This window comes from Schistocerca piceifrons, chromosome 5 (genome assembly GCF_021461385.2).
Source record: "Schistocerca piceifrons isolate TAMUIC-IGC-003096 chromosome 5, iqSchPice1.1, whole genome shotgun sequence".
In the NCBI taxonomy this organism is placed as follows: Eukaryota; Metazoa; Arthropoda; class Insecta; order Orthoptera; family Acrididae; genus Schistocerca; species Schistocerca piceifrons.
Genome location: NC_060142.1, coordinates 126,409,048 through 126,433,841, shown reverse-complemented (window position 1 = coordinate 126,433,841; position 24,794 = coordinate 126,409,048). Strand labels below are relative to the sequence as shown.

Here is a 24,794-nt window from a genome sequence, read left to right as displayed (position 1 = left end):
AGTTCTTGATTCTAATTCATATTGACAAATATTTGCAGTTAATTACTTTAAAAACACACAATAGCACAGGCATTCTTTATCTCCACCTTTTTTCAAACACTTTGCTCATCATAAGCTGGAATTTATATCAGCTTGCGAGAGCTGTGAATAAGTATCAGTTTAACTCTGCCAGATCTTGAAAAATAAATCAGTTCAGATTAGTGCTTTCATTAAGGCCGTTTCACACTGCAGTCACACTGTGTCACATTACGTAAGGTAAAAGATTTTCAATAGTTTTAAATGGTGTAATTCACACTGACCTCATATAGCCTCGCATATGCCAAACCATGTGTCGACGTCTGTGGCCTCGCACATGCGCAGTGGTCTGTACTACACTGCCATGAGCATGACCACACCTGTCATGCAGTTTCGTGCTGAACTCGTTACAAGAAGCTGTATTGCTATTTTTGTTATTTGTTATGGAACAGGTAACTGAAACCATCAGAAGGTGTCCACTGCTGTGGAATACAGATTTGGAGAAGTGTAGGGACAGCAATTTAAAGGACACAGCATGGGGTGAAATAGCAGAGCAACTGGGACAAAATAGTAAGTAGTTCTTAATTGTATTAGTTCAAGCTTAAAACCTTTCAAAATAACCATTCATAATTGGGTATAGTCTAATAATATTAACAACATAAATGTGTTGTCTTAATATTTATTACACTGGCTTTAATATTAGCATAAATTTGTATTATTTATACCCTTTAATGAACAGCCCAAAGTAAATTTAGTACAAAATCTCACAAGGGTAACAAATCACGACTTAACAAAAAGAAACTCATGCATGTTAAATACAAATTGGCATTATGTTTATATAAAAATGACTCAACAAAAAATTACATATCAAATAATGTTCATATACAGACAGTAGATTAAACATTCTTACTACATACCACAAACTGTTAGCATCACAATTTTGTTTTTGTTAATATTAATCATACACAACAGTAGAATACATACAAACTGTTAGGACAAATGTTGTTTTGGTTATCATTAAATGTGGTTCCACTGCCATGGCACACTTCCTTCTTTGGACATGAAATATTTAACAAAGTGATTTCGTACCTTGGTACCTTCTTTAGATGCCTGAGCACCATAACGAGGAAGAAGTCTCCATGCTTTGTGATCAGCTTCTAAAATTTCATCAGGCATCATTACTGAAGATAATGGTCCCTTTGAGCAAAGATAATTGTGGAGGACGGCTGTTGCTTTGACTATCTTGTTTACTACGTGCAGCTTACAGTCTAAGGGTCTGAAATAGATACGTCATCTTTGTGCAAGAATGCCAAAAGATTTTCAACCACTCTTCTATATCTACAAAGACTGTAGTTCAAAATTCTTCTTTCATCGTTAAGATGTCAGTTCTTTGGGAATGGATGAAGCAAGAGACGTTAAAGGGGAAAACCTTCATCACCCACAATCACATAAGGAACATTGAAGTTTTCCTCAAATAATGCTTCATGTGGACAAACTGCCATAGCATAGTTGCTTAGTCTTTGCCCTAATTCACTCTCAACAAAAATAGTACTGTCAGATTCTTTTCCATAGGCACCACAATCTATAGCGATGAACTTGTATTCTGAATCAACCAGTCCCAAAAGGACAGTAGAGTAGTATTTTTTGTAATTAATAAAGTTTGATCCAGAGTTGAGGGGGGGCTTGTACTTGTACGTGTTTGCCATCAATGGTTCCTGGGGGAAAATCCCATCTGGAATGGAAGCCCTCTTCAATGTTTCGCCACATGTTTTCGTCTGGAGTTGGCATGTATAGAGGTAGCAGGTTCTTCCATAAAGCATGACACACCTCTTCAATTATTTTTGACATGGTACTAACTCCAATTCTGTAGCTGAAGCTGATTGTTGTAAATGTATCTCCTGTAGACAAGAATCTGAAAAAACATAGCCAACACCTTAATTGTGTTTATTTTTGCAGAGGCGAATTTGAAAGAGGAATGGAGGAAATTACGTGACCACCACCACCAAGCTCTCTTCCAGAAGAAGATCAAGTCAGGCCAGTCAGCTACAAAATTCAAGCCATGGAAATATGAACAACAAATGGAATTCCTCGTTACAACAGTGAAACATAGGAAGTAAAGACCTTTATACATTGTCATGAATATAATAGAGGGAAAAATGTCTGCTTGTGTCTGTATATGTGCGGATGGATATGTTTGTGTGTGTGTGTGAGTGTATACCTGTCCTTTTTTCCCCCTAAGGTAAGTCTTTCCACTCCCGTGATTGGAATGACTCCTTACCCTCTCCCTTGTAACCCACATCCTTTCATCTTTCCCTCTCCTTCCCTCTTTCCTGATGAAGCAACCGTGGGTTGCGAAAGCTTGAATTTTGTGTGTATGTTTGTGTTTGTTTGTGTGTCTATCGACCTGCCAGCGCTTTCGTTCGGTAAGTCACCTCATCTTTGTTTTTATATATAATCATCTTTGTTTTTAGATATATTTATACATTGTCAAGTATATATGCAAATATTTATCAAACTAAAAGTGATGAGGATGAGGGGAAGACTGTGGTTGTCATTTTTAAGTGACAATGGTTCAGTAACATGAGAAGTGTTGTTGATGTTACAACATATGCAACACTTTACGTCTTATAGCAATTAAAATATATTTACAGTTGTACTGCACATACATACAAGACGGTAAACATACATAAAAGGCATTTAATTTCAACCAATCATATTGGTCATCATGAGGCACATGAATGGCAGAATCAATATGGCAACACTGATTAAATACTAACAACAAGAAATAACAGAATTGACCCCTGTGGCACCTATCATAATTTGTATCCGGAACTTCTGGTAGCCAATAGTATTTAAGCAGTGACGCCGTTTTATTTCTGCTATTCTTAGGCCTGATGATGACCAATGGGATTGATCAAACACAATTGTCTTGTGCATATATTTACAACCCTGTAACTAGGAGTTGTAAGACATAAATTATTACATACATTTGCACTTAATAATTAAAACATATACACATTAAGTTTTGAAATTTAGCTCTCCTTTTAATTATTGATATTAAATATGTTTCTGTGTGTGATATCACAGTTGTACTACATCTTTGTTTTTGTGTGTTGCAGGTGTGACACTAATATCCCTCCAATGGACCAAAGTGTTGTTGGGGGAACAGTCCCTGACTGCGACCGTCCTCTCACTCCAGGAGATGAAAGCATTACTGATATAGAGGAGAATGAAGAGACTTGTCCCCTTCCCTCTACTAATGCGTCAACACCAGGTGAATCCCGTAACCATCACCACAGGCATATGGACAAATTAATTAATTATTTGCAAGAAAAACCGAGCACCAAAAGACGTGCACCAAAAGCTGATGACTTGGACTTATTTTTTGCCAGTACTTGCAAGTCCATTCGTTTGCTCCCTCATTTTTTGCATGAAAAATATTTAAAATTGGCCTTTATGATTCCTTTGTACATCAAGGAAAATAACATCTTTTTTAGAAAATTTAATGTAATTGTGTAGATAAAATATAAACACATCAAATGGGAGCAGGGGAACACACATGTACAAGATATCACAGGTTGTAAGCTTTTGGAGCCAGTGGCTCCTCCTTGCAGCAGAGGGGTTGAAGGGGAAGGAGGAGAGGTGAAGGAATAGGGCTGGTGAGGTTTAGAAAAATGAGTAGAGTTCAGAAAAGTTGCAAAGAACCCTGGGTCAGAGGAGACCTACCAAATGGGATGAGAAGGAAAGACTGAGTGAGTGTCTATGCCGAACTCTGCCCCTTTTCCTAAACTTCACCAGTCCTTTTACTTTCACCACTCTCACTTCCCTTTGAACCCTTCTGCCAGAAGCAGCAGCCACTGGCTGGCCTTTTTCTGCCTTGGTAAAGGATTACTCCAAAAGCTAGCAAGTTTTCTTATTTTCTGTGTGTAGGCCTATTGACGACTCAAGCTTCTTCTTTTTTGTGAGTAGTCACCTGTAATCCAAAAGTATTTACATTCTGCCACAACTTTCCTACAACATTTTAAAATACGTTTAATAAGCCCAGTGGCCAGCTTGACAGTCTCTTGCTGATCAATTGGCAAAAATATTGAAAATGAAAGGTTTCTACCATTGCTGACTCTTGTCTTCCTATGTGGTCTTTTCAAAACTGATGCAGATCATATGGGTGACAGATCCTGAAATGATTTCCAATGGATAATTTTACCACCTGGGTCTGCTCCGAGACTTCATTTCTCCAAGCTTGTGAGCTTGGAATATTATGAAGTGCCCTACCTCGACTTTGCGGAGGTCCTTTAGCACCACATAGCTGGACTGAAACATGATTATTAAAATCAGTTTCTTTCTGTTACTGTAAAAGTGTGAAACATGAATAATGAGAACCAGGTGAAGAAGAATATATAATGACACTGTATCTACACAATAATTAATATGACAGATCTTTTCCAGTTTTTTATTTTATTTTGTTGAAGATTACTGTCCCACAAACAGCTAAAGCATGAATGCTATGTTAATGAGTGATTCTTGTTACATTAGAGTATGAAAACATTCTTCTGCTCTTCATAGATTAACATCTCTGGAATAAAATGAAGTATGTACAAGAATTTGGAAGCAGATATGTGAAATATCAATTTATTAAGCAGAGCATGGAAGTTTGAAAACTGAAATACTAAATTACTTATAGAAGTGTGCAGATATGTAATTTATGATTGTTTCTGCATGAGTACTGTTCCTAAGATGTACGTAATGGAATGAAATAGTTTGAGAAATAGCCAAAGTGCTCTGACTGAAATTGTTGTTTCTATAAAGTTCTCTAAGTTGTTAAATAATGCATTTTGTGTGAAATGTTTTCAATCATTAGGCATTTCGCTGTGCAGACCTGTCACATCAGTAACTTGTACTGAAATTACATTGTATCTAACATTTCAGCTGTACAAAATCAGTATGATTAAGTATCAGGCAATGGAAAAACCTGTATTGAATAGTGGCATTATGAAAAAGAATAGTGCTATTCACCATACAGAGTAGATTCTGAGGCACAGCACGCGCAACAAATAGACTGCTAAATGTGAGCCTTCAGCCCAGCCAATGGGCCCGCTACTAAAGTACACACACACACACACACACACACACACACACACACACACACACACACACACGCGCCTTTTACCTGAGAACTCATGTTTGAGGCAGTCTTTTTATTGTGCCTGCCTGTGACGCAGCATCCCCTCTACATGGTGGGTAGCAGTCCATGATTTTCATAGTATTGTGTAACAAATTACACTATTTATATTGACTAAAAGGTACTATGCATGTAAAGGGTTTTGGTTATTGCCTATTTGTGTAAATAGTGATATCAAATTCTTCATACACTACATAATACAGTTCATAGCATATTTTGAAACAGCGAGGGTGTATCAGCTCTGGAGTGTTTATGGAAAATGATTTTATACTTCCTGTGCATTATGTAACTGCATATATTTTTTTCTTTTGTTTATACTTTTTACAATTAAATTCGTAGACCAGAATACAAATAGCAGAACAGAGGAGGATCACCAATGTGTACTGTAACTATACAACTGTAGCATTAGAATGTATATGTATATTTCAATCTTTTCCCAGAATATAATGATAAATGACACATATAGCTGATTTTAACAGAAAAGTTTAGTTATTAAGTGAGATGTGGTTTTGAACAATCAGAATTGTTATCCATCATATAGGTGTAATTTGTTCTCTGTAGACAGGAATTACCGATTAACACTTGATAATTTTACTTTATTCACTTCCATTTGTTGTAACTATTTGAGAGTGCATGTTGCTGAGTAGCGTGCATTAAAAAGGCACATAATTTGCCACTAAGTATCCATTTAACATGGGAGATGTGAATTCATCAACAGTTACCCATGTAATATAATTATCAGTGCACCTTTCCTGTAATCTTGCTTGCTCTGTCTTACTGGTACAGTGTAAGCATCAAGACACTGATAGATGTATAGCTCACACTGGTGGATTCACATCTTTTTTTTTTTTTTTACACTGCCTGACAAAAAAAGTGAAGCAACCAAGAGACATGGTCAGATATGAATGTAACTTTGTACATCTACACACCAGTGGCAAGTATATAGATGATTAGAGGTACAATTCTGTGAAAAAGTTAGGACAGCCAACAGGGTTCATTAGTGTTGTTAATGTTCAGTGTTGTTAGCAGGCCTGGTGAGATATATAAGGGGGCATGACGTGTGTCAGATTTTGAGTGATGACTCCAAAGGCCACTGAAATGGCATGTGAGAAAATATTATTAGCACCTGACTATTTGAAAGAGGCATCATTGAGGGATTCCATTTGGCAGGCTGGTTGAATTGTGCATATCCTGATCTGTGGGGCATTAAATGTGACAGTGGCCTGATATAGGACTATATGGAAATGTGAGAGCAGAAATAACTCATCGCCAAGCTTCTGGTCGACCACATCTGACAACCACAAGGGAGGATCACCATGTTTTGCACTGACGTCTTTGCGGCTGTGCCTGCCATCCAAGAATAAGTGATGGACTCTGTGCAGCATTGTGTGCCATCCTGCACCATTTGTTGGAGACTAGCAGCAATTGGACTATGGAATTACCAACCTGTGCATAGGGTGCCATTAACACAACAACACAAATGGTTGCTTTTGGAGTGTTGCCTTAATCGAGAAGCACGGACTGCTGGTGAATAGTGTCACATTGTGCTCAGAGATGAACTGTGCTCCTGCACTATCCCATATGACTGTTGTCGGAGAGTACGGAAGTGATGTGGGGAGCAGTCCCATCCTCCTAATGTTTTGGAGATGTGCAGTGACATTTCGCCAGTCGTGGTGCGGGGAGCCATCGGTTATGACTTGAGGTCATGGCTGGTAGTGATGCCAGAAACTTTCAGGGCACAACAGTACGTCATGGACCTACTTCATCCTCGTGTGTTAACTCTTGTGTGACATTATTGTGATGCCATTTTTCAACAGAACAGTGCTCGACTACACATTGAATGGGCATCTATGAAACGACAGTGGGACACTGAGGTACTTATGTGGCTAGCAAGGTCACTAAATCCATCCCCAGTAGAACATGTATGGGACCAGTTCGTATGTCAGCTCCACACCAGTACAATTATTCAGGGTATCGAGGACCAATTACGACAACTGAGGACCAGATTGCCTCAGGGGAGAAAAATCAGCTGTATGACTCCCTTCCCAATCAGATTAGCAGACACATCCAAGCCATGTGGACTGAAATGTCATTCTGCCAGTTTAATGGGATATGACTATTTTGTAATCACAGAAATAACGTCACACGCCCTTTCTGCTCATGAAATTTGTCTGGTTCCTCATCCTCTTCTGGGTGCTTGACTTTTTTTTTCAGGCAGTGCATTTGTAGACATAATGTTAAAACTAAAAACATGAACACCACTGGTAATACCAGCAGTTGTATGTTACTATGTAGCATAGCTTAAGTTACTGCATAGTGTTAATGTGGCAGAGTTTAATGAAAATGTGTGGAATGCATATATTGAGAATGTAACGTTGTCATCGGTGCAAATCATTATTTTTATTGGTGAGTGTTAGAATACTAGATTGTTACTTGTATCTGTTAGTCTTCTGTTACTTCACAAAGGACTGGCAGATTTTTTACAGCACCATGTTTAGGTAACCTGAATGCAGGTTACTGTAAAATACATTTTACCACTGAAATGAATATAGACTGTTCTTGAACCATTGTCATTCATTAGAGGTATAGTGGTGAAGGGGCAGCTTGTATACACACTGTTTGAGCTGCAAGAGATGATATACACACACTCATATAGTTCTTTTTTCTCTCCCAACCAATTTCTCATTGCTTTGATAAGAAATGTAACAGTTGCACATTATAGCATCCCCTTTGTTACAGCTTTTCTGTCCATCCTGATTTGTTTTCTGTGATTTCCCTAAATCACATTCCGGGATGGTCCCTTTGAAAGGACACGGCTGACCTCCTTCCCCATCCTTCCCTGCTCCAATGGGACTGATGACCTCACTATTTGGTCCCTTCCACCAAACCAACCAACCAACCATTTCTCATAAACTAGCAATGCTGTGCAAGTGATGACATTTTCGAAGTATAAAATATTGTTTCGCTTTGTTTGTTAACGTTATTACCAGATGAAATATTATGCTTTTTGGCATAATCGTTGTTCATTCAGCCAGAGGAAATTTAACAGAAGCAGGAAATTGGGAAATGTTGGTTTGATAATAGAGAAAATGTTTGTAAATAGTATCTACCCTGTGTGTTCAAGGGTTTGCTACAGAATTTCATTAAAGTCAAGAAAAATACAGCCAATCTTTAAATTGGTCATTTGCTTGCTAAGTACTTAACGTTGTTTGTTTTTTTAATAACTCTGTAGAATTTACAGCCACATCAGCCGTACCAGTTTTAATGGAACTTTTGTCATTTACATTTTATTTTGTTCATACTGTTAACTGATTTTGCTATCTGTCATTCCATAAAAAGCAAAGTTTTGGACATTCTCAGCATGCTGTGAGCTGCATATTGGACAAAGATGATGGACACTGTTACATATCACTCCACAGGAGATGGTTTGGTCGGTAATTGCTTTTTCAGTTCTCAGGCAGACAAACAACCTCAATTAAGATCCCACATGCACAGTATTTTGAGTATATATGTACATTTATGGTGAATCTGTTTCTTGATGCTATCACCAATACAACCGCAACCATCAACAGTGAACATCAGATCTGAAGTAGGCTGGACAAAGCAGAGACTCGCAGGCCTTGGGCATGAAAAAAATGTCCTGACGCTTGCTGCACAATGTGTATTCAGAAGCTACTCCAAATCCCCCATCTGCATAACCCATCATTGCCAAACTATTAGTTTGGATATTGTAAACAGGTAACATATTTAGCAGTACAAATTTTACTGGACCATCCAGCACACACACATGCCCCACTGCGACAAATTTGACTACTTCTGAGTAGCAAGTGTTGGAACAGAATTACCACAAAGTGCAACTGGAGCAGAGTGGATACTGGTGATGGCAGTCAGCTTACACTTCTCACCTCTAAATAGTGGAAGGTATGATTCTGACACCATGATAAGTTTGCCGGATTTTGCTGTCTGCAGAAATTACTGAAACCAGGGAAGAGAGAGCATGCCTGACCACTGATCGTATATAAAGGTTGGCACTCACCACTGACTGTCATACTGTCACTAACTTTTCATACAGTAACAGTAGTGAAGATGATGATGATTCCTGCCTTCTGGAGGGCACTAATGGTCTGAGCACATGTAGTGATCATTCCATCGTCTACACTTGCAGTGATTGTCTTAAGTGAGAGTCACCGTCCACCCGCAAGCAACATCAGAATTAAGATGCAAACATCATTTAGCAGCACCAAGTTATGGCATTACTAATGTGGAACAACCTGAGAGATGCAGTATTAGCAACCGGCACATAACAACCATTCTAAAACAAGAAGAGGAAGAAGAGAAGAAGCCAAGTTATAGCAGTGTTTTGCAAGTGCCTGCCTTTGTTTGTTTGGTATTCCACCATCTTGTACCACTTCATGGTATTGTGGTTTCTCACTGAGTTACTGGTTTGACCCATTCATCATCAGCTGTGATCACATGTGAATCATTCTTCTTTTGTCTGTGGGTGCGTTCAGCTTGAAAGAAATAAAATTAAGTAACTGGTTGAATTCACACCTTGTATTGAATACTTATGCTTGATTACCATGTCATTTGCCTCAAAGGAAAAACAACACATGTAGTTTCACACTTGATTGACATCAGTGTCTGGCTACTTCACATTTCTGTTTGACCTTTTCTGCAAGCAATTCATGTGTACACAGATGTACATAAGAGAGACAATGCAGACAGTGTACTGTGTGTGTGGGATAGATAGTCTGCAGTCTTCTTCAACACTCTATTTGGGCTGTAGATAGATGGTCAGAAACTAAATCTTGTATCAAATAAGTAAACACAAGGGTGTGTTACCATCTACCTTGTTGGCCAGTTTTACCTCGGAAGGCTGATGACTGTGTGTTGAACAAACATGAATTGACATTTATCTGTATCTTGTGCTCGCGTATGTGGTCTAATAATGAGGTTGCAGTCAACTTGAAATCCAAAATTTCTCCCCAGTGACCTGAAAATTTGGTAGACAGAAGAGTGAAATTAAATATTATCTTCGAGCATTTTTGTATGTTCTTACTTGGCTAATTTGAAGTTAGACATATTTGTGACCCCACTGAGTATTTTCTGTATACTTTGTGTGTATATTTACTGAAAACAATATTTTATGTTTGTACCTAATATGCGGTGCAAACAGTGTTTTTTTTTCTCTTACTTTGGTTCTGTAAAGGAGAATTGATGCCATTAATACTTCCAACACACTGATTGTGTGTTTATGTTCACATAATCAGTTACATATATTTATACCAATAAATAGATTTTATAAATAAATTCTGTGTTGACACAGCTACAACTACAGTCTGTTCAATATGTTAAATGAAATGAATATGTTGTATAAGCTTTTAGATTGTAAGATAGAAGATACATGAATTATTCTATGCTAAATGTTTTGTATATTTTTGCAACACTTCTTCATAATTTAACATTTTCTAGTTTAAAACGTATAATTCAAGATTTTTAAAGTCTGCAAAGCAACAGACCTGCTTTTTATTTTCTTAATTAAAAACTATTATTCATTAACCAAAGCAGAAACGAGGAAGAAATGAAGCAATTATTTTCTATATTGTAACTTGAGTAAGTTATATATTAGTTCATAAAAAGTAATTTAAAATAATTGTAAATCATTTATAAATTGCAATGTTTTATGTGAAACGTATCTGTGGAATTAAATGAAACAAAAAATGTTTACATCAAGGTGGGCCCAGAATCCGATATTGTTTTATGGAAACACTGACCAACAAAACAAGACTTCATGTTACATGACTGTTTTTTTGCTAATGCAAAAGCTTGCACAGAACCTGAATGGTTGTTGAAAGGACTCACTGAAAGTTGTATAACTTATGTGCTCTCGAGAGTGTGTTTGAAAGGCTCACAGTTATCAGTAATTTTTAAGTGTATATTCACCATTGGGGATCTCATCTTTTACTCTATTGTGGATTGTACATAATCCATTTGTTAGCCATTGCTTTGATTACTGTGTAATTAGTAAAGGATCTAGAGGTTATTTATATTTTTGTGGACTGATTTTTTCTATGTCTAATATGCTCCTGTTTTACTTTTACAATTGTACTTAATGTCAGTTTCTGGTATTGTATTTGTTTTTGCAGTACCTATGTTCAAGGCTTAAAGTTGAGGACTGCTGCTCTCAAGAATCACTATTTATTAGTAAGATACTGTAATGTAATTGTTTATGTAGTCATTATTTACTTTAATGTGTGTCTCTTTTTGAGATCTATTAAACTTGTTTATTTTGAAGAAAGCTGTAAAATTGCATGTTATCCAAGAAGCGTGGGTCAAGATAATAATGAAATAAAATACTGTAAAAGATTTACAACTGTGTGTTTTAATTACTAACCCACAAATAAAAGGCATGCACAAGCTGTAATACTGTAGTTTTAGCACCATTACCTCATCACATAGTATGAAAGAGCCATACATGTGTGTGTGTGTGTGTGTTTTGTGTGTGTGTGTGTGTGTGTGTGTGTGTGTGTGTGTGTGTGTGAGAGAGAGAGAGAGAGAGAGAGAGAGAGAGACCAACCAACCGACTGACCATACTGATACAGGGGCATCATGTAGGGGTATAGGCATGTATTTATTGTACTTTAGGTCAACGAAGGATAATTCAGAAAGCTAGGAAGTTTCCATTCTATTGAGTATGCCTGTTGACAACTGAACACTTCCGCTTTTCAGTGAGTGGTCCTTTAACCCTTTTTACATTCTATGAGAACTTTCCCCACAACATTTAGTTTACAATAAGAGTGATGTGAAGCAAGTTGTGATCGGGTATATGAATATTAAACACTGAATTTCACTAACACAGTGATAAGAGCCATAAACAGCTGGTTATTTAATATTAAAGTGCAGTTGAAGTGTTCTGGACTGCAGACCTGGTGCAGATATCATTTAAATTACCCCACTTTAGGCAAACAATTTTCAGCCAGATTCGATGGAGGTGCAGCTACCGATGACACGTTTGTGCAGGTAAATATGGTAATGTTAGTGTTCACAGACAAATACTAAAGCTGATATTGCTTCTCACTCGAAGTTATTGTGATGTTGACTGTGGTTGGATAGTCTTGGAAATATAAATAATGCAAGCAGATGCTTTGAAAATAATTTCTTAGGATAAAATACAGTATGAGAACATTGTTCTGAATTCATTGTGGTATAGTGTGAAGGTCTGATGGCACAATTTATTTTGTACACCAGTTTTTGTCAGGACACAGCAAAGAAAAACTTTGTATGGGATAAACAATGGGTACAATCTTCTTAACTTTGTATATTAGCTATGATCTATAAAATCATATCACATATGGCTGTCCAAGCACAATATTAATGTCTGAATACAGTTTGCAAATATAGAGGATTACAAATTAGAGTAAGCTGCTACAGGAACATAACAGAATATGAATAACTTGCAGTGCAAATGAATTTCACAACTATAAACAAGAATATTGTATGTGTGAAATAGAAGAAGCAGCATGTACATACAAGGAGGTGCTTCCTATGTGGAGGTGGCAAATAACAAAATAAGATAATGAAGAATGCTATGTAATTCCTGTTATTTAAGATCAGTTTCAAACTTCACACTAGAATTGGTAATTAGCATCTAATAGATAGTTGCTCATGAGGTCTAAATTAACACATACCAAGAGCAAATCACCTGTAGTCTGCAGGTCTACCCTAATTTAAGCACTAGTCTGGGAAACGATTAAAGTAGTTAGAGAATTCATAATAGACAGTTTCAAAGGATCCTGAATTTATATGGAGCAGAATGTATTGTTCACACATTAAATACAAATTAGAAAAATACTAGTTTTACGGATACATATTTCTGCCTTCATCAACTGTTTTCAATGAAACCTGTAAAGCTGTTCATTAATATACGAACAATGGAAAATCCGGGATTGAATATAACAATATTATGAAAAGGATAGTAGCTACTCACCATATAGTGGAGATGCTGAGGTCCTTAGTCGAAAACACACACACACACACACACACACACACACCCCTCACACAGTCTGGCTGCTGAAGTCAAAGGGCAAGCAGCAGTGCATGATGGGAGAGTCAACTGGGTGGTGGGGTTAAGGAGGCTGGGACAGGGAGAGGAAGTGATAGCAGGATAGGTGAGGGGGGACAGTAAAGTGCTACTTGTGGGAGTGTACAGGGATGAGGTGGGGGGGGGGGGGGGGGGGGGTTAGCGTAGCTAGATTCAGTTGGGAGGATAGACAGAGGCAGGGGTAGCAGAAAAGGATAGAAGTAAAAAGAGTGAGGGTGCATTGGTGGAATAGAGAGATGTGTAGTGCTGGAATGGGAACAGGGAAGAGGCTAGATGGGTAAGGAGAAAGAATAATGAAGGTTGAGGCCAGGAGGGTTACAGGAATGTAGGATATATTGCAGGGAGAGTCCCCCACCTAAGTTGGTGTTGATGGGCAGGATCCAGATGGCACAGGCTGTGGAACAGTCATTGGAATGAAGAATGCTGTGCTAGGTGGCATGCTCAGCAAAGGGATGGTCCACCTGTTTCTTAGCCACAGTTAGTCCTGGTCATTCATGTGGACAGACAGCTTATTGGTTGTCAGCCCCACCTAGAATGCAGCACAGTAGTTCCAACTTAGCTTGTAGATGACATGACTTGTCTCACAGGTAGCCCTGCCTTTGATGGGATAGGTGATACTTGTGTCTTGTCTTGAGTAGGTGGTGGTGAGAGGCTGTATGAGACAGGTCTTGCACCTAGGTCTATTATAGGGATATGAGGCAAGGTGTTGTGTAGGGTTGCACGAGGACATTGTGTAGGTTCAGTGGGTGGCAGAATACCACTGTGGGAGGGGTGGGAAGGATAGTGGGTAGGACATTCCTCAGTACAGGGCACGACAAGAGCTGGTCAAACCCTGACAGAGAATGTGATTCAGTAGCTCTAGTCATGGGTAGTACTGAGTCATGAAAGTAATGCACCTCTGTGGCCAGATGGTGAGACTTTGTGAGGTGGTGGATGACTGCAGAGAGAAGGTGTGGGAGATCTGTTTCCAGTTTGAGGGTAATTACAGTCTGTGAAGGACTCAGTGAGATCCGTGATATATTTCAAGAGGCACTGCTCATCTCTATGGGAGGACAGCCACTGGTAGCTAGGCTGTATGGAATGGACCACTTGGTATGGAATGGGTGGCAGCTGTCGAAGTGGTATTGTTGCTGGTGGGTAGGTTTGTCAAGGACAGAGGTTCTGATGTTTACCATCTTTGAGGTGGAGGTCAGCATTGAGGAAAGTGGCTTGTTGGGTTGATGAGGACCAGGTGAAGCCAATGGGGGAGAAGGTGTTGAGTTTATGGAGGAATGTGGATAGGGTGTCCTCACCCTTGATCCAGATAATGAAGATGTCATCAATGAATCTGATCCAAGTGAGGGGTTTGGGATTTTGGGTGATTAGGAAGCATTCCTCTGGACGGCCCATGAATAGGTTGGCATAGGATGGTACCATGCAGGTATCCATAACCCTACCCTGGGTTTGTTTGCAGGTAATGCCTTCAGAGGAGAAGTAATGGTGGGTGATGGTATAGTTGGTCATGGTGACCAGGAAGGAGGTCATGGTTTTGAATCCATTGGGCATTGAGAAAGATAGTGTTCAATAGCATTAAGTCATTAGGGATGTTAGTGTAAAGGAAGTTGGCATCAATAGTGAAGAGCAGGGCGCCATGTGGTAAAGGAACAGGAACTGTGGAGAGTCAGTGGAGGAAATGGTTGGTATCTTTTAAATAGGAGGTTGGGTCGCAGGTAATAGGCTGAAGGTGTTTGTTTATGAGAGCAGAGATTCTCTCAATGGAGGCACAGTACCCAGTCTCAATGAGGTGTCCTAGGTGTTTGGGTTTATGGACTTTAGGAAGCATGTAGAAGGTACAAGTGCGGGGAATCAAAGAGGTGAGAGGGAGATGGAGTCTGAGGAGAAGTTCTGGGATGGGCCTAAAGATTTGAGGAGACACTGGAGATCCTGCTGGATTTCTGGAATAGGGTTGCTGTAGCAGGGTTTGTTGGTGGATGAATCTGACAAGTGGTGGAGTCCTTCTGCCAGATAATCCTTGCAGTTCAAAACAACAGTGGTGTAGTGTTTGTCAGCAGGTACAATTATAAGATCAGGATGAGTTTTTAAGTGGTGGATTGTGGTTATTTCTTTAGATGTAAGGTTAATTTGCATGTTGAGGGATTCAGGAAATGATGGTGAGGCAAGGTTCAAGGTTAAGAAATTTTGGAAAGTTTACAGGGGATGATTTGGGGGCAATGGGGCTGGATCACGGTTAGATGGAGGAATGAACTGAAGCAGGCAGTGTTCAAGATTGGTCTTTGGTTGAGTCTCATTGGTAGTGTTGGTGGGAAAAAAAGTGTTTCCACCATGAGAACCTGGAGAGGGATAAAAGGTCTTTAACAAGTCCTGCATGATTGAATTTGGCATTGAGGCAAAAGGTGAGGCCCTTGGAAGGGACTGATACTTTTGCGAGGCTAAGGCTTTTGGAGGAAAGGTTCACAACTGTTTTTTGTGTCTGTATAGTTACTGGGTTCTTCATGTTGGTGGGAAGGAATTTTTGAATGGGGTAAATGTAGTAAGTCTGTAAGACAGTGTTTATCAGCTATGAGGGGACATGGAGGAGGTTTGGAGGTTGTAGAGGTGGTGCATAGTGGTAGTCCAAGGCAGGAGTAGGAAGTGCACAGTGTGGAAAGTTTTTTGAGATGGCATTGTGCATGTTGTTCTAGTTCCTGGAGGGCAAGAGTTTCAATGTGTGATTTGAGATCCAGGAATTTTGGACTGCACAGCAGGTGAATTTTACGGGTGGAGAGAAGGTATAGCAAGGAGATTTGGGATTGATTGATATTGTTTTGCAAGACTATGTTGGTGAGGGCTAAGGATTGGTGGAATCTGAACAGATGGAGGTCATTGTGGAAGGAAGGGTGGCAGGTGGAGATAGTAAGGTCATTTGGTGGTATTCTATGAGCCAAGCAACTATGCAGGAACAGTAAGTGGGACTGGGCTCTGGCTAGGGATAAGGAAACTTTTCTGGTATGGACATGTGAAAGGAGCAAGGATCCATGGTGGTGGATGAAAGCGCATAAAAATATGTAAATAACGAAGAATTACATCCTAAAAAATTCGCAAAAATACACCCAAACACACGGGAAATATCTTGAAGGGATGAAACAGATGAAGTAAGGGGAAAGAAGAAGAAATCTGAGGGAGTAGGCCAGTAGTGAGAGATGAAAACCAGCTGATATTGGTGTGAAGACACAATGAGAGCAGAGAAAAATAAATAAAAAGATTGTAATGTCGGTTGCAGGTCTGTGGGTGGATAAATGTGGAGGGGGACAGCAGATGTGATGATTAGGTGAAGTTAGTAGGTGCAAGCTGGAATAGAGAGGGGGAGGAGTGTAGGGTGGGGAGGGGTTGGTAGGACGAGATACAAATTTGTGGGGCACAGGAATGGTACGGAAAATAACACACTAAAATACCCAAGAGTGATGCAGGAAGAGAGATAAATTTGAAAGTATAGGGTTAATTATATCAGCGGGACATTAGAGCACCAATAATCAGTGTGGTCTTGCAGACATCTCATGTGCATAGCTGACACAGTTGGTACAGTATAGTTTGTAAGTTGAGCGTGCAGTATGGCTTGTAAGGTGACAAGAAACAGAGGAAAGAAGAGAAAGAATGAACGCTGAGTTAATAATGCACTAGAAAATGCTAACAAAGTAAAACAGTACTGGATTATGGGATGAAAGAAAAGCCTCCAGGCAAAATCAAAAATTGAAAAATCCAGGATGGAATGTAACAATATGAAAAGGATAGTTGCTACTCACCATATAATGGAGATGCTGAGTCCTTTCATCGAAAATAGACAAAACACACACACACACACACACACACACAATGATCACAGTCTCTGGGTGCTGAAGTCAGAAAGCAACAGTGCATGATGGGGAAGGCAACAGGGTGGTGGGGGTAAGGAGAAGGCTGGGGTGGGAAGGAGAAGGGATAGCAGGCTATGAGTGGGGGATGGTGAAGTGCTTATTTTGGGAGCATGCAGGGACAAGGTGGAAGAGGGTAGGGCAGCTAGGTGCAGTCGGGAGGTTAGACGGAGGTTGGAGATAGAGTAGCAGAAAAGGAGAGCAGTAAAAAGACTGAGGGTGCGTTGGTGGAATATAGAGGGCTGTGTAGTGGTGGAATGGGAACAGGTAAGGGGTTAGATGGGCAAAGACAATTATTAATGAACGGTCAGGCCAAGAGGGTTACTAGAACGTAGGGTATAATTTGGGAAGAGTTCCAACCTGTGCAAATCAGAAAAGGTGGTGTTGGTGGGAAGGATATAGATGTCACAAACTGTGAAGCAGTCATTGAAATGAAGAAAGTTATTTTGGGCAGTGTGCTCAGCAATGGGGGGGGGGGGGGGGGCACCACTTTACTGTCTTCCATCCCTACCCTGCCTCAGCCTCCTCCACCCAGTTTGCACACATCACGCTCTGCTGCTTGCAGTCTGGCTTCAGCAACTAGAGACTGTGGTCATGTATGTGTGACTTGCGTTTGCATGAGTGTTTGTATAAATGGTCTATTTTCATCAAAGGCCTTGTTTGTTGAAAGCTCTCTTTCTGACAGTCTTTTTGTTGTGCCTATCTGTGACTCTGTGCCTATCTGCATCTCCACTATGTGGTGAGTAGCAACTGTTCTTTTCATCAATATACACAATGATGATAATTAGAGTTGCAGTTACAAACTGGTGTAAAAAAAGGAACTGCTGCTCAGAATGACATTTAATTTAAACAGAATACTGTCAAGGAATGGGGAAACATTATCAAAACAAAGAGAATTTATTGATAATTTTCCAATGAGATGTCACTGTAAGTTTCGTAACATAAATTGATTTGGCTACAAATGATGGTTGTATTGCAATATGATGGCTATGGTGTGAGTTGCACATTAAACCAACCACGATATGCAATGTACATGACTGTGCAAGTTTGGCGTTCAACAGTTCTGGCACTGTTAGTTAGGTAAACCCATGCATTACGGCAAGGTCATACTACATTGGATGGGAAAAACTAGGTTTTAATATCCCTAAGGCCAAAAACTGCATTAAAAGCAACAATGGACTCAGGTTTTAACCGTCGTGAGGCCACAAGACATGTTCAAAATGCTATCCGCCCTTTTCTGCAACAGGTTGAAATTGGGAAACGATGTGTTCCACAACAGATTGGAGTGTCTAAGGGATGTGTTCCACAACAGGTTGGAGTGTCTAAGTGGTTACATTCAGAATACACTGCTGTGTGCATGCCTTCATTTCAGCTGCATTTGTAATCAGAGCACTGAACACAGCATTTTTAAGGTGACACCACAACTGGAAGACACATGGATTAAGATCGAGTGATCTGGGTGGCCAGGCTTTAAGGAAATGATATCTGATATTTCTGTCATTTCCAAAATGCCTCTGCAGCAGCTGCTTCTCTGACTGTGTAATAAACATCAAGCATGAAAATGATCTTATTCCTATATACGGACTGTTGAAGGGTTGAAATGATGTTGGTGTGTATAAAGACTCTCATAGTGTCCACCAGTGACGGTACAAGTAACAAAGCCCACAGGACCCACCTCCTCAAAAAAATACAATAAACAATGCCATCAACCCATACAACACAGTCATCTTTGTGGAATGAAGTGGCACCGGTTTATGTGTAACTGGATTTTCCATTTCACATATTCTGCAATTCTGGGTATTGACATGTCCTTGGATATGGAATGAGCTTTGTATGTCTGCAGAATACTCTATGGCAGTTCATTTCCCACTTCAGTGTGGGCAAGAAGTTCTAGAGCAAACACTTTTCTTATTGGCAGGTCTGCATGAAGCAACTGCTGAACATGGGTAATTTTGTATGGATAGCAGTGCAAAATGTTTCACAGAATTTTATGCACCATGCACAGAGGCATGTCCAGAGTTCAGGCAATTCCACGTGCACTGCATGTTTGCACACCACCATTCAACTGCTCCTGCAGTGCTGTGGCAACGCCTTCAACTGATGTTGGGTCCTTTTCCCCCCCTCTGCCTCACTGCACTTCAAAAGAACCTGTCTTTTCGAGTTTTGTAATCACTTTTTCCAGTCCTTTGACAACCATTGGACAAACACCTCATTTCTTACCCTTGAGTGTTCAGTACTTCTGCAGAGTAGCTGGTGTGCAATCACTGTTCTTGTAAAAGAGCTTTACCAGCAGTGAGCATTGAGACCATCATGCTGAGCATTTTAGAGGCAAACTGAGCAACAGCCATGTGCCCTACATATTTCAACTTGTGTATCTGCTGCTTACAGTTTTGTCTATTAGTAAAATTTTCATTAATTTTGTTTTGTAATGTTTCCCCCTTCAATAATATTCCAATAAAATTTGACGTCATTCTGAACAGTGTTTTGAAACTAAAAGTTTTATTGGGATCACTCTGTAATACTGTGTAAACCTTGAACAACAAAAGGTACAAAAATAATTTTTTTGTAAGTAAGGGAAATACATAATAGTCAAGGTAACACCTAGAGACCAGTGCTTCATGTATGTACTACTTCTCTCTATCAGCAAGAGCTACTACAAACTCAAAAACTAAAGCCTTTGTGATATGTGAAAACCAATACATGTGGAAATTAAATGAAAATTATAGTATAAAGAGAAACTAGGAACCTGTTACAGAACAGACTAATGTACTTATTATAAAGAGCATATATACATTAAAGAAACATTTTTAACCACCAGTTTCTGGACGCAATAGGAAAATGAGTGCTGTTATCTCAAATGAAATAGGAATACAATGTACATGAGAAAACCAATTACCTTCCTATTACCTCACCTACTTCCAGGGATATGGGTGGGTGGGACAGTCATTTGTTCAACATGTCACATCATTTTATACACAGCACATGACTCACTATGATAAGAAACTGATCAGTGCTGTCAGATTGCTATTGCTGTAAACCAGTTACATCCTGAAAGATGCACCATTGACTACAATGAAATATTGTTGGATTGTGTTGGAATTTTTGCTTGATTATATTTTTATTGCAAAGTTTGCTGGACCAGTAGAAGAAATGTAAATCAAGCTTCACAACATAAAGTGAAATGTGGTCTTGCTTAAGTGTACTGTGCCAGCCACTGTGGCCGAGTGGTTCTAGGCACTTCAGTCTGGAACCGTGCTGCTGCTATGGTCACAAGTTTGAATCATGCATCAGGCATGGATGTGTGTGATGCCCTTAGGTCAGTTAGTTTTAAGTAGTTCTAAGTCTAGGGACTGATGACCTCAGATGTTAAGTCCCATAGTGTTTAGAGCCATTTGAACTTATTTGAGTGTACTGTTTATTTTGTAATTGTTCATTATAATTATATGGGACCCAATTTAGAAAAATAATTGTGCTTTAGTGGACATCCAAGAAGTATAAACAGCAAAGCTAGTTATGTCATTCGGTTTCAACACTTTGACCATCTAATTTTGGTGTGTGCAGGAGAACCAAGGTGCCAATGAACAAACTACTTGCACATCTGTGCTAATGCATATCAGTTGTTTTTGAAATTAGCTGTCTGAGCCATGAGTGTTCTGTGTGCTTTTAACAAAGCAAAATATATGAAATCAAAATAATAAGACACAATAAATATAATAAAAAAAGAAAAGGATGAAGAAAATGTCTTAAATATACAACAACATACCATGTTAGCACCTCACTCAATCTGTTAAAACAAATGACTCCTCCACTCAGATGCAAATAAGTAATATATACAGAAGCAGCTATGTTTGGAATACAGTTGCAAACCTGCATCTGTAGTGAAACCAGATATTTTGTCCAAAGATTTTATAAAGCCCACAGATACCAGCAGTAAAAAAATTTCACAGTGTCCCAGTTGGGAGAGAGAAAACATGAACAGTACATCCATCACTGTGAAAATTTCAGTGTCTTACCCCAAATGAAAGTATGGAGGAAGTACCAAGGAACCAAGAAACACACTCAAGTTACTTCTGACTCTGCTCTAGAATTAATGACATGCAGTGATCTCCTGCGTAGACCAATCAGTTTCTTAACTAAACACACAAGTCACGAAGTGCAACCCAGTGAAAAGGAAGAGAGGGTGAAAATGTTCAATACCCACTCACACAATGGCTCCCATACAACAGGAAAGATAACTCAGTGAGGAATGAGCAAAAAGTAGAGTTGCCATCTATGAAAAGAATGCATGCCTCTCATCGTCTCCCCAAATACTGCCAGTTTACAGTTAGTTAACCATTCTTTGCTACGATTTCAGAATATCCAGTTACTTTCCCAACATGAGTTTCACATACCTATGTTTTTAAATGTGTTCTAAAATGTTTTGATATTGCTGTAAGTTGGTTCTGATGAATGGTAGTGACACTGTGACTTGCTGCTGAAACTCTTCTAAATAAAACACAACAAATGCTCTCAGATGTACATAGACATGACACAGAAGAGTCACTATCATCTGAATTATATGTTTATAGCAAAAGTGTTAGATTGGTGTTGTCATGAGAGGAAACACAGAAATATGAGTAGTTAACATCCAGTAGTTGTCCATTGTTCAAGGGATTCCACTGACAAAAAAGTGAGGCACCAAGAAGTGTAGGAGGAAACAGAATGAAACTGCACACATAGAAGAGGATATGTGACATTATTTAGGTTATTACAAAATCAGATCAAATTTTCAAGTAACTTGGCAGTAAGAGTTCACATATCAGTATGATGTTGAAACCCATCTGACCTGGATGCAAGCATTGATTTGGTTGAGAGGGTGTCATAAAGTCATTTTATCCCGTCCTTAGGCAAGATGTCCCACAACAGTTTTAACTGGTCCCTTATACTCAGGATGCTAGAATTGGGACAGAGTAGACATCTGAGCTGGTACAACATGTTCTATCAGGCACAGATCTGGGGCTCCTGCTGGCCGCAGGAGTGCCTCAACATCATACTGACAGTTCATAGAAATACATGCAGTGTGTGGACAAACATTGTCCTGTTGACAGATGGCACCATGTTTATGTCACACAAGAGGTATCACATGAGGACGCAGAGGATCCATGACATTCTGCAGTGCCATCACAGTTCTCTCAGTCATTACCAGTTGTGACCCAAAGCTATATCTAATGGTGCCCCACACCATGACACCAGGTTAATACCTCTGTGCTCTCCAAAACATTGGAAGAATGGGACCACTCCCCAGATTGCCTCCATACTCACAGGTGATGGTCATCCAGGATAGTGCAGTAGTGCAATTCTTTGCTTAATACAGTGTGATGCCATTTAGCAAAAATCTGTGCTTTCTGCTCATAGCACCACTCCAAATGCAGTCATTTGTGTTGTGGTTTCAGTGATGGACAATGCATGGGATGGTAATTCCCTACTCTGACAGCTGCTGGCGTGCAACCAATGGAGCAGGATGACACAGAATGTTGCAGGGATTCCATAACTTGTTCTTGGCTGGCAGGCACAGATGTGAAGGAGTGGGTGTTAGACGTGGTTGACCAGAATCTTGGCAACAAGTAAACCTGCGCTTAAGTTCCTATGCAATGCAACATCGAGGAACTGGTGCATCCAGAGGCACCACAAATCTGGATATTGCATAACTCGACCAGCTGGCCAAATGGATACCTGATGACCCTTTTAAACTGTCAGATCCTGATAATGTTGTCTCACATTAGCGTGCGATGTGTCTGTATGCTCCTCAGTGATCCTCCTTAGTTACCAGGGCTGGTGACAACACTAAACGTGAAGAACATTAATAAACTGAGATGACAAAAGTCATGGGATAGTGAAATGCACACATTCACAAGGTGATAGTATTGCACACACAAGGTATAAAAGGGCAGTGCATTGGCGGAGCTGTCATTTTCAGTCAGGTGATTCATGTGAAAGGTTTTCCAACATCATTATGGCCGCACGATGAAAATCAACAGACTTTGAATGTAGAATGGTAACTGGAGCTCGATGCATGGGACATTCCATTGGGGAAATTGATATGGAATTCAATATTCTGACATGAACAGTGTCAAGAATGTGCCAAAAATACCAAATTTCAGGCATTACCTCGCACCACGGACAATGCAGTGAACAACAGCCTTCACTTAACGACCAAAATCAGTGTCTTTCAGATAGAGTTGTCATTGCTAACAGACACTGTACAAAATAGCCACAGAAATCGATGTGAGACGTACGACAAATGTGTCTATTAGGGTAGCAAAATTTGGGGTTAATTGGCTATGGCAACAGGCGACTGATGCAAGTGCTTTTGCTAACAGCACAACATCGTGTGCAGTGCCTCTCCTGCTCTTGTGACTATATCAGTTGGATTGTAGATGACTGGAAAACTGTGGCCTGCTCAAATGAGACCTGATTTCAGTTGACAAGAGCTGATGGTAGTGTCTGAGTGTGGTGCAGACTCCACAAAGCCATGGACCCAAGTTGTCAACACAGCACTGCACAAGCTGGTGGGGACTCCATAATGGTGTGGGCTGTGTTTACAAGAAATGGACTGGGTTCTTGGAACCGGTCATTGACAGGAAATGGTTACGTTCAGCTGCTTGGAGACCATTTTCAGCCATTTGTGGACTTCATGTTCCCACAAACACACATGTGAGACAGTGTTATCAGTAGCTGACAGTGTTTGAAAGTGGCGTTGGGTCTGAATTTGGCTGTATGGTCAAATTGTGCAGTATCCAGGTTTGTGGGGCATTTGGATGCGACAATAGCCCAATGCTGGACTATAATCAAATGTAAGGGTAGGGTATACTTGTACTCAATGTTACAGTTGACTACATATGACAACCACAAGGGAGGATCTCAGTATTGTTCACTGGGACTGGTCCCATTCTTGCAATGTTTTGCAGAGGTGCAGCAATGTTAAGCCTGGAGTCATGGGATGATGAGTCTTTGGGTATGGCTTCACGTCATTACTGGTAGTGACCGAGGGAACTCTGAACTGTACATCACAGTTTGTGTTACCTCTCATGCAACATTATTATGATGCCATTTTTCAACTGCACGATGCTCGTACACAAAACGCACGTGTCCCTACAAAATGTCTGCTTGATGTTGAGGTGCTCCTATAGCCAGCAAGATCCCCTGATCTATCCCCAATATAACATTTGTGGAGCCAGTTTGGATGTCAACTCCACAGTGCCAGTAGTGAGGAGACTGAGAATGAGTTACAACAGTTGAGGGCCAGCTTTCATCAGGGGAGGATACAGCGGTATTATGGCACCATTTGTAACCAAATTGATTCATGTGTCTAGGCCAGAGGGGTCCTGTGTCATACTGATGAGTAGACTCACTCTGCAAAATTCTCCGAGAATGTGACTCAATTTTGTTTCCTCTTCAACTTTTGGGTGCTTCACTTTTGTCAGGCAGTGTATAAAAAAAAGGAGAACCTGACTGATACAATGCATACGCCACACCACTGGTATTAAGAAGATGAGAATTGGAGGAAATAATAATGTACAGAAAGTTCTGGTTGAGAATTCGAATTATTTAGGAATAAAGGAGATGGCTCACC

The 24,794-nt window shown here is 39.8% G+C and overlaps 1 protein-coding gene across 1 annotated transcript in view; it reads left to right on the top strand.

The window, feature by feature from the left end:
* Positions 1-458: 458 nt before the first annotated feature.
* LOC124798792 overlaps positions 459-24,794 on the top strand; it is a 43,464-nt gene continuing 19,128 nt past the window's right edge. Inside the window, exons 1-3 of the mRNA XM_047262321.1 lie at positions 459-585; positions 1,972-2,128; positions 3,135-3,406. Of these exons, the coding sequence (XP_047118277.1) occupies positions 459-585; positions 1,972-2,128; positions 3,135-3,406 (556 nt within the window). The remainder of the gene's footprint in view (positions 586-1,971; positions 2,129-3,134; positions 3,407-24,794) is intronic.